Source organism: Chiloscyllium plagiosum, chromosome 40 (genome assembly GCF_004010195.1).
Source record: "Chiloscyllium plagiosum isolate BGI_BamShark_2017 chromosome 40, ASM401019v2, whole genome shotgun sequence".
Taxonomy (NCBI): domain Eukaryota; kingdom Metazoa; phylum Chordata; class Chondrichthyes; order Orectolobiformes; family Hemiscylliidae; genus Chiloscyllium; species Chiloscyllium plagiosum.
This window is the reverse complement of record NC_057749.1, coordinates 9148520-9159742: the sequence shown is the minus strand read 5'-3', so window position 1 is coordinate 9159742 and position 11223 is coordinate 9148520. Positions and strand designations below refer to the sequence as shown.

The 11223-nt window shown below is 45.4% G+C and overlaps 1 protein-coding gene across 2 annotated transcripts in view; it reads left to right on the top strand.

The window, feature by feature from the left end:
• LOC122542484 (restin homolog) overlaps nucleotides 1-11223 on the top strand; it is a 117924-nt gene that overhangs the window by 21941 nt on the left and 84760 nt on the right. For both annotated transcript variants that reach the window (XM_043680251.1, XM_043680250.1), the window contains exons 2-4: nucleotides 407-549; nucleotides 7941-8262; nucleotides 9858-9955. In XM_043680251.1, the coding sequence (XP_043536186.1) occupies nucleotides 407-549; nucleotides 7941-8262; nucleotides 9858-9955 (563 nt within the window). The remainder of the gene's footprint in view (nucleotides 1-406; nucleotides 550-7940; nucleotides 8263-9857; nucleotides 9956-11223) is intronic.

Below are 11223 nucleotides of genomic sequence, written 5' to 3'. Positions count from 1 at the left end.
TCACCCCACACCCACGCCTCCTCTCCCTCGCTTCCATCCCCACCATCTCTCAGTCACTGCTCCAATCCGCCAACAAACCCCCTACTCACAATGTCTGTCATGCCCTTGGTGCCAAGTCCAATTCAACTCCTGGCATCTGTGCAGTGTAGGATGAGAATGCGGACCCCAATCGAATGTGTGCAAACCTGACACTCACTCAGTGGCAGATATTGGGCCCTAAATTGCCTCACCATTTTGAACCCGTTATATAAGCAGTGCAGCTTTAAGTAAGCTGGCAAGCTGTCATCTTGATAGTGTGCACAGTAACCACAGCACCTCACTCTCAGATTGTGGAGGAGGGAGCACTGTTGAGTGCTGAACGGTTCCTTTCTGACCTGAGCCCTCCTTTTCATTCGGACCACTTTAGGATTCTCTGCCAGAGGACCTGAAATGCTTCGATCCGACCAGTCCCTGCTGCACGGTGAACAGTCCGGGAGCTGTTAATGCGACACGAAACAACTTGCTGCGGTTAGCTTGGAGGCGCTGCTATGATCTGTCTGACAGTGGCAGGTAGGAGCGTGAATTTGTTGGATGATATCTGCCATCTCAGTAAAATGTATTTGTGTTCACGCCTGCTTTAGTGTATCCGGGAGAATTAACACATTCAAATTCCTGATCTTTCTCTGTTATCTCTTCCCTCCTGTGAGCTGCTATAATCATAAAAAGCCCGACCGATCTGGTACAGATTTGATGGAAACCAGGATGGATTGAGCAGGAGATGGTTCGGGTCAGTCGGGTTTGTGTAAACTGGTTGCACTGGGCTCCAGTGACGCAGGCTGAGAGAAGTTTAGAATCCTGTTGGCACACTTCTGGAAAGGGGGTTTTATCGAGTTCCATGATGTAGGACAGGCTGTGCTCCACAGGCTGTTCCCAGGGAGACGTACTGAAGCAATCAGCAGCTGTGGCTGGAGGATGAGCAGTTCAGTGAAAGGCAGGCTCTGGTCTCCCTGAGACTTGCTGGTCTTCTGGAGCTGTTGGTGCTGTAGACTGGCCAAGGTCTAGGGTTATTTGCTGAGTGATGTACCAAAAGTGTAGCTGCAGAAGCTAGGCAGGGAAAAGCCAAAACCTAGGGTCCCCTCAACACAGAGCCCTGAGGGGCTAAAAGATATGTAAACACCTCTCGGGCTGTGTGCTTGACATGTAATGAATATTGCAAAGGAACCTGTAATTCCAAGCGTGCTTGAGCACCTCAGAACACACACACACACACACGCAGAGTCACATGCACACACACAGAGCGAGACACAGATACACGCACACGCATGCAAATACGTACACACAGATAAACACCTACATGCACACGCAAACACGTGCAAATACATACACACAGACCTACATGTACACAACCATATGCATGCACACACAGTGAGACACTGACACAAACTCATGCACACACACGCAGTGAGACACAGATGCACACACATACACAGCAAGACACGCACACGCACATGCGCGCGTACACACACACACACAAAGGCACACATTGAGCGAGACACACTCTGTGTCTCTCTCTCTCTCTCTCTCACACACAGCATCGACAACAAGCGATCTGTGTTGCATTTTACATAATATCAAATTTGAACAGTTATATAACATTAGGCATACAATTTGGAAAGGGACATTTTGTGGAAAGAAATTCAAGCTGACTCATGCAATGGAGTTCTTAGGAGGAGCCTCACTGTTGGGAGTACCGTTTTCTTGATGCAATGTTAGACCAGTTGCCCCTTCAAGTGAACCTAAAAGATGCCGTGGCACTATGTTTTAAAAAGGGCAAGGTAGTTCTTGCCAATGCCATGACAGTTCTCTGTCCCTCACTCAACATCACAGAAACCAGGTAATTATCCCCACTTCTTTTTATTTTGGGAGCTTCCTGTGTACAATGTGGCAGCCTTGTTTCCTGCATTACAATGGTCTCAATACCGAGAACAGAACTTCTGAAGTAACTGTCCAGAGGCTAATACCCCCTTCACAAGTCACTCTTTATCTACATGTGGCCAGCTAGCTCAGAATCAGTCCCTGAGTTGTATCCCCTGTTTTTATCTGTCAGCCAGGGCTCCCCGATTGGCCCAGGTTTACAACCCCGATCAAGGGTCTCAGGTCAACAAAATCCACCTGGTTTCAATCATTACAACAGGGTTTGAGGATTTGAGCTATAGGGAAAGACTGAATAGGCTGGGGCTATTCGCTGGAGTGCGAGAGCCTGAGGGGTGACCTTATAAAATCAGGAGGGACGTGGATAGGGTGAATAGTCAAGATCTTTTCCAAGGGTAGGGGAGTCCAAAGCTAGAGGGTATGTGTTTAAGGTGAGAGGGGAAAGACTTAAAAGGTACCTAAGAGACAACCTTTTCACACAGAGGATGGTGAGTGTATGGAATGAGCTGCCAAAGGAAGTGGTGGAGGCAGGTACAATTGCAACATTTAAAAGGCATCTGGATGGGTATATGAATAGGAAAGGTTTAGAGGGAAATAGGCCACATGCTAAGAAATGGAACTAGATTAACTTAGGGAATCTGACTGGCATGGACAAGTTGGACCGAAGGGTTTGTTTCCATGCTGTTTCCAACTCGATGACTCTATTTGCAATAAAATAATTGGGGCATCCTAATTGTGGAATGAGCTATTAAATGAAATTTTATTAGTCAAGGGCAGGATTGGACAGGTTGATCTGGGTAGACGATTGTAATATGAAGTGTTTGTCTGTCTGGTTAGCTCAGTGGTGCCAATGGATAAGAAACTGTACTCTTTGTGATCATTAAAATCCTCATCTGCACAGGGAATCTAGACAGCAGCTCCCAGACTGCTTCAAAGCCTGGTAGGTCTGCAAGTGTTCCTGCAGCACAGTGTGGAATGAAATATTTTGCTGCAAGTTATTTATGTAACAGTTATTTTGCAGCCAACTTGTAATAAAAATAGAAAGTGCTGGGGAAACTCGGCAGCTCTGGCAACATCTGTGGAGACAGGAACAGAATGTAATATTTTGAACCCAACATGACTCCTTAGAACAGAAGAGAGAGGTGGAAAAGAGATGGCTTTTATACTGTAGAAAGAAAAGGTGGAGGAACCAATGGAAGGAAAGGTGGGGGAACTGCAGGCAACTGAGATCACTGGTGTCATGGAACAAAAGGCAAAAGGAGTGGTGATCGTGTTGAGAAGTGATATAGATGCAGGGTAGGTGTTAATAGAAAAAACATTAGGTCACCTCTCTCCCTATTGAAGGCAAAACTGAGGAATGCAGATAGTTGGGGGAGAGGAGAGGGAGTATGTTGAGGCAAGTAGGCAAAATGGAGGGCAAAGTTCATGGTCTGAAGTTGTTGAAGTCCAGGAGGATGTAAAGTGACTGAAGGGAAAATGAAATGCTGCTATCTCAGCTTCTGGTAGTCTTTCTTGCAGAAATCTAAGACACTAATGCGGGCATGAGGGGAGATTAGTGTAATTAGATGGCGAGGGACCAGAAGGTTGGGTCACGCTTGAAAAGGTAGTCTGCAAATCGGTCACTTGGTCTACATTGGATTTTCCCATTGTGCAGGAGATGGCATAGTGAGCAGTGAATGCAGCTTCCTAATTTGCAAGAAGTACAGGTAAATCACTGTTTCACCTGTAAGGAGCATTTGGAGCCTTGGACAGTAAGGAAGTAAAAGGTACCCCTGCTGGAAGGTGGCATCATTGTCAGAGTTGTGATAATGAGAGAAATGGAGAAACTGGGAGAATACAATGGACTCTTAAAGGAAACACCTTAAGAGAAAGTGTTGTTCAGATAGCAGTGGGAGTTAGGTTTGCGAAGAATATCAGTGGATAGTCCCAGCTAGAAAGACAGAGAGGTCTCTAGAATAGTCATAATTGGCTTGCAATGTTTAACTTTGTTTCTCTCTCCACAGACATTGCCAGACCTGCTGAGTTTCTCCAGCACTTTCTGCGTCTTCAGTGCTTTGCTTTTGTCTTGGAATAGTCCCTTGTTCTCGTACTTTCCTTTGGAATCTACCCTCCCACTTGGGGAAATGCTTGGTGCAAATTCTTGTAAACGATTCAATGACTCAGCTGCGTGTTACTGAGGCAGTGTGTCCACCCACTCTGTGATTAGAACTGAAAAGCATCCCAGGATCACAAGTCATCATTTGCCTCTATTCTTAATAATAGACCATCTCTTTTAGCACTGCGGGTTGCGAATATTTCTGGTCCTTAACACACTAATGATGTAATTTGAGAAATATGCCGAAATGTCAATTTGTTTCTCCCTATTCCTCCTAAGATTTCTGCAGAGCAACACCACCCCCCCCCCCCCACACGCACACGCAGACACACACACACGCACACGCACAGACACAGACACAGATGCACACGCGCACACACACGCAGACGCACCCCAAAATCCCTCTTCATGTGAATGCCAGCTGCTGGGTTGTTGAAGATTGTGAGGCATCAGAGCCACATCCTTCTGTCCTTACCCATGGCCCAGTATCTGGTATAGCAAAAATGCTTATGCTGTCATTGCTGGCTGTGGTTGGAAACAAAGCTGATGGGCTAACACCAGCAGATGCCACATGCAGTTAAACACTGAAATACATGATATACTTCACTTATCAGGGCTGCACGATTACTGCCTTTGTAGCTGGAATCACTGTTCAGACATGAACTAGTTCCCCACTGTTATCACATGGGAGGCTGTTTCAATCAGGATTGAAAGTGGAGTCACAGGTTGACAGGATGGTGAAGGTGGCATTGGGCACAGTTGCCTTCATGGGTCAGAACAATGAAGCTTGAGATTGAAACAATCAGGATTCTCTATGATTTTAATAACACAAAACATCACAATTACTGGTGAACATCCTCTCTGGCCCTGAAAAAAATGAATATTACCTGTGTGCTATTCCAGCCCCTTATGGGGTAAATTCGATGATTTTGTATTTCTGTTACTCTTTTAATCACCCACTTGCATGTCCCTGATTTTTATATCAATTCTTCCATAATGGCAAATAGTTCCTGATTTTCACTTCCTGTTTTGCCATCAATGTGGATTCTCTAGTCTCACTGGTCAATCAACGTTGTCACCCAGATAAACATTGAGCTCTACTATCCTAATTAAGTTATTTGCAAGATATATTGAACCATCTGTTTCATTTTTGTATTTCCTGACAGCGAAGGTTTCTGTCGTCCTTAGCCCTCGATATGTAGGAGCTGTCGGGGACAGCAAATTCAAATTGACGGCGAAATAAGTGGAGACCTACACCTGGGGTCTGATTAATCTTTCTGGGCAGTGTTTGTGTGTTGAGGGTTTAATGAGATATAGTTCAAGCTGCATTGTAGTTTATTTGTTTTCTCTACCACTTAAGAGTCATAGAGTCATACAATACGGAAACAGACCTTTCAGTCCAACTCAACTGCGCCGACCAGACATCCCAATCTGAGCTAATACCATTTGCCAGCATTTGGCCCATACCCCTCTGAACTCTTATTATTCGTGTACCCATCCAGATGCCTTTTAAATGTTGTAATTGTACCAGCCTCCACCACTTCCTCTGGCAGCTCATTCCATACACACACCACCCTCTGTGTGAAAAAGTTACCCCTCAGGTCCTTCTCAAATCTTTCCCCTCAAACCTATAGTCTTGGACTCCCCCACCCCAAGAAAAATACTTTGTCTACTTAACCTAGCCATCCTCCTCATGATTTAAATACCTCGGTAAGGTCACCCCTCAGCCTCCGATGTTCCAGGGGGTAAAATCCCCAAGCCTATTCAGCCTCTCCAATCCCGGCAACATCCTTGTAAATCTTTTCTGCACTCTTTCAACTTTAATAATATCTTTCCTATAGCAAGCCGACCTGTATGCAGTATTTAAGAAGTGGCCTCACCTATGTCCTATACAGCCATAACATAATGTCCCAACTTCCATACTCACTGTTCTGACCAATGCCTTCTTCACCAACCTGTCAAACTGTGAGTCCACTCTCAAGGACCGAAGCACCTGTTAAATAATAAGTCTGTTTGCAATAAATAGGTGTTTCCTGTTAATGATGAAACCTGGTGTGAATTTTTTTTCCTGAATAGCATTCTGCTGGGCAAATTGATCACCTAGGTGGTATTTCTAGAGTTGTGACGGTTTGTGGAGCAGTGGGACAAGTCTGTCAGTGCATTAAACCCAGTTGTGTTGTAACACTCAGTTAAATATTGCACTCTGTTGCAGTGCCTCATTCTGCTACAGAGGAACCTCGATTATCCGAACTTTGGATTATCCGGCCAAGATCGCAAAGTGCCCAATGCTTGGCTAAACTGTGTTATTCGGCATTTGATGATCCAAATATTCGATTATCCGAGCAAAATACTCCCACCTGTGTCACTCGGATAATCGAGGTTCCCCTGTATAGGTTATCAAAGCAAGCATCTCGATCGTGGGCTGAAAGGTTCCATTATAAAGGCAGATTGCGCCAAGTCAGTGGCTTTGCAGTAATGTGACTGGCCACTTGATGCACTACTGCACAAAAGACTTCTGACCAAAGTTATCACTCATGGAATTAAAGGGGCAGCAACATGGGTGGGAAATTCGCTAAGTGAGAGGAAATGGCGATTAGTGCTTTGTGGATTTTTCTGGGGCTAGAAGGAGGTTTTCTAATGGAGTTCTCAAGTGGTGTCCCCTTCCCCAAGTCCCTCCTCCCTACCTTTTAGCTTAGCCTGCTTGGCACACCCTCCTCATTCCTGAAGAAGGGCTTGTGCCCGAAACGTCGATTCTCCTGCTCCTTTGATGCTGCCTGACCTGCTGCGCTTTTCCAGCAACACATTTTTAAGCTCTGATCTCTAGCATCTGCAGTCCTCACTTTCTCAAGAAATCAGCGCTGAAACACTTGCTTTTCCTGATCTGTATTAAAGATTTAGACGTTGGTGTGAAGGACACAGCTCCAATATTTGTGGAGGATGCAGAACCTGGAAGTATTGTGGCCTGTGAGGAGGACAGTATAGAGCTCTGAAAGGAGTTTGGTGGAATGGGTGTAAGTTGAAGTTCATTTTGATCGGAGGAAAGTGGAGAGATAAAATAAAGGGTATGATCGTAATTGGAATCAAGGAGCAGAGAGACCTGGGTGTCATTGATGGTTGCAGCCCAGGGTGAGGCAACCGTTAATACTCTTTGGAGGTTCGGTGCGGACCTGTTGGGCCATAGGGCCTGTTTCTGTACTGTAGGGAGTCTAATCTAAAAAATATATTTGATTTTATCAATAGGGGTGTTGAAAATGAGACTAAGGAGGTTGCGTTGGACTTGAACAGGACTACACTTGAGAAGTACTTAATTGGTTGCAAAGGACTTTGGGATCTCTGATCGCAGTGCAATGTACCATATCAGTGCATTGTTTCGAGCAGGAAGCCATCATTTGAGGCTGTTACAGTGAGACAATTCCCTGTCATCACCTGGTGGCACTGCATGATGGCAGCAGAGTAGGGCACTTGAGCCAGAACTCGCCCACTCTGGCTGCTTTCCTTTTCCTTTTCTCTTCTTTTCTTGTTTTTGCGCGGCGTGCCTCAAGTGAGCCCTTACTTATTTTGTGGGACAAGCACGGGACCTGGCATTGGAATTGGTGGCTGCCACATTGGCGGAGGTGATATTGTCGAGGTAAGGCTGGTGGTGAATGGTGGTGCCGACAGCCTCCTGGTTGGTTGGGTCCAGTTTAGACAGCGCCGAGGTGATGCAGGAGGAATAGCAATGCAGGCGACGTTGATGAAGAGCTGTCTCAGGACTGACAAACCCGCTTTAACCTCTACCTTTCTATTTCCCACCCCCCTTATTCTTAATTTATTCGAAATAGCATTGGATTGTGATGACCCTAGAACAGATTTTCACTGCATTTTACTGTTTTCTCACTGTATGTGACAATAAATCATTCAATTCAATACAGTGCATTTCTCATTTCTCTGCTAGCTCTCCTCTCACCAATGGTGAAGAGGACCTTGGGGCCTACGACCAATTGATAGCCCGGAGGACGCACTCTTTATCTCACCTTCCAGATGCCTGCCAAGCAGAGGCACCACCCTGTTCATCCCCCTCAGGGCTGGCATGGGGCCAGTCTGACGTGAACCTCGCGGCCCGCCTGTTGGACAGCGGGAAGAAGCGGGCACAGCTGGTGGACCACTTGAAGGAAGCACACCAGCGTTTGGAGGGGCAATCCGAGCAGCTGAGGAAACGCGATAGTCAACTGTTGGAAAGCAAAGCCAAGATCGAGCTGCTCTCTGCCAAACAGAAAGTAAGTGAGGTGCCTCCTGTTGTTCACTCTGAGTCTTACGGCACAGAAATAAACTGTTTTTCCCAGCCAGTCCATGCCGGCCATAATCCCAAACTAAACTAGTCCCACCCACTTTTCCTGGCCCATGTCCCTCCAAACATTTCTTATTCGTGGACTTATCCAAATGTCTTAAATGTTGTAACTGAACCCACACCCACCACTTCCTCTGGAAGTTCATTTGACACATGAACCACTCTCTGTGTAAAAAAAAAAAAGATTTGCCCCTCATGTCTTTTTAAAATCTCTCTTCTCACCTTAAAAATGTGCCCCCTACAGTCCTTGCTTACACTTTTTCAAATTTAAGTTAAGCTGTGGGGATGAGCTAACTCTAAGTCTTAAACCCATCGCTTCCACCATGTAGAAGAACAAAGGGTTAATCTTTTCCCTAGGATGGGGCATTTTGAGACTAGGGTAAACAATTTTAAAGTGAGAGGAGAGAGAATTAAAAAAGATATGAGGGACAAATCTTTTGCACAGGGTGGTTTGTGTGTGAAATGAACTTCCTGAGGAAGTGGTGGATGCAGGTACAGTTACAATGTTTGAAAGACATTTGGATAAGTCCATGAGTAGGAAAGGTTTGGAGGGATATGGGCCAGGAGCAGGCAGGTGGGACTGGCTTAGTTTGGGGTGGACTGGTTGGACCAAAGAGTCTGTTTCTGTGCTGAATGACTCTATAACTCTGAAACAAAGCACCACCAGCAAGTTCATGCCCCTGCCCCCCAATTTCACACTCTATCCTTACTGGAAATAAAGTTTTTTTTAGATTAGATTACTTAGTGTGGAAACAGGCCCTTCAGCCCAACAAGTCCACACCAACCCTCCGAAGAGCAACCCACCCAGACCCATTCCACAACATTTACCCCATTCACCTAACACTACAGGCAATTTAGCATGGGCCAATTCACCTGACCTGCGCATCTTTAGACTGTGGGAGGAAACCAGAGCACCCAGAGGAAACCCACACAGACACGGGGAGAATGTGCAAACTCCACCTAGACAGTTGCCCGAGGCAGGATTTGAACCCGGGTCTCTGGCACTGTGAGGCAGCAGTGCTAACTGTTGTGCCACCGTGCTGCACATGTTGTTTGTTTATTGTTGCTGGGTCATAGAAACATAGGAACTGTAGACCATTCAGCTGCATGAGCCTGTTCTGCCATTCATTATGATTGCGGCTGAGCTCAATACCCTAAACCACCCCCCCGTCCCCCAAATCCCCCTTGTCTCAATCTCGTCATTGAAAACACACAATGTTATGGCATCAACCGCTTTCTGTGGGAGAGAATTCCACAGGCTCCCCACAGTCTGGATGAAGGTATTTCTCCTCATCAACATAGAGGATCCCCAAGGCCCACAGTAATTTTAGAAGACAGCTCACCACCAGCTCCTGAGTGCAACTGGGACAGGCAGGAAATGCTGGCCTTGCCAGCGATGCCCATTGTCGCCAAATGAATTTTCTTAATTCAAAGCCATCTCCTTGTGAATCTCAGAAGTAAATGAAGAGAGGGTCCATTACCCAGAGGTTTTTTTTTATTTCTCTTTTTGCTAACTTTATTTAGCAATTGGAAAATTCAATTTCTCAACTGGAAAGGGAGAAGAATATGTTGGAAATGTCACGACTTGAAGATCAAAAGAGAGGTGGAGTGCTGCAGGATAAGTAAGTTGGCTTGTTGTTCCTTGTGGCTTTTTGGTTAGGTTTGTATTGGGTTAACACTTGGCTCATTGTCTCCATGTTGCTTATTGATGGACCCCCTCTGAAACAGGTCGCCCCACCCAGTGTTTGACTCTTTGACTCTTCCAATGGTTTAGGATGTAGCATTTGGCCCATCCTGCCTGTACTGACTCTATAACGTGTCTTCCAATTTGTCCCACTCCCTCTGCTCTCCCCAATAATCCCTGCAGCTGTCTTCCTTTCCAAACATTCTTCCAAACCCTTTCTGCCAGTCATTATTGACTCTGCTCCCTTTTCAAACCGCTCAGTCCAGATCCTAACAATTCGTGGTGTTTATTTAAAAGGAAAGTTCTCCTCAAATCTCCTCTGTTGCATTTAAATCCGTGCCTTCCAGTTACTGGAATCCACCCCCAAGTGAAAATTGTTCCATCTTATTTGGTCTGTGAAGACACCTCATGATTTAAATCTCCCCCATTAAATCTTCTCTTTAATCTTCTCTGTTCTTATCAATGGATCCCTAGTGTCATCATGGACTAGAGATCTGAATAAAGAATAAAAAATCAGTACAGCACAGGAACAGATCCTTCGGCCCATCAAGACCAGGGCAACACATGACACCGTTCTAAACTAAAAACGTTTTGACTCTACATGGTCCAAATCCCTCTATTCCCTGCCTATTCATATTTCTGACAAGATGCCTCTGAAACATTGCTGTTGTATTTGTATCTACCACCCCTTCTGGCAGTGCGTTCCAGACACTCACCACCATCTGTGTAAAAGGAAAAACTTGCCTCTCACATCTCCTTTGAACTCATTTCCTTTTATCTTAACCCTATGGCCCCTAATAACTGAAATTTCTACCCTGGGAAAAGATCTCCATTCTGTCCATGTCTCTCATAATTTTGTACATTTCTATCAGCTTTTCCATTGACGTTCAAGTGAAAACAAATCGAGTTAGTCCAATCTTTCCTCATTGCTAATACCCTCCCAACCAGGCAACATCTAGTAAACCATTTCTGTGTGGTCTCTGAAGACTCCATATCCTTTTGGTAGTGCAGTGACCAGAACCGAACGCAATATCCCAACTAATTAAAGTTTTATACAGCTGCAACATGACATGCCAATTTTATACTCTGTGATTCAACCACTGATGGCAAGCAATGCCATATATATGCCTTCATAGTTAAAAATCAAACAACACCAGGTTATAGTCCAACAGGTTTATCTGGAAGCACTAGCTTTCGGAGCACTGC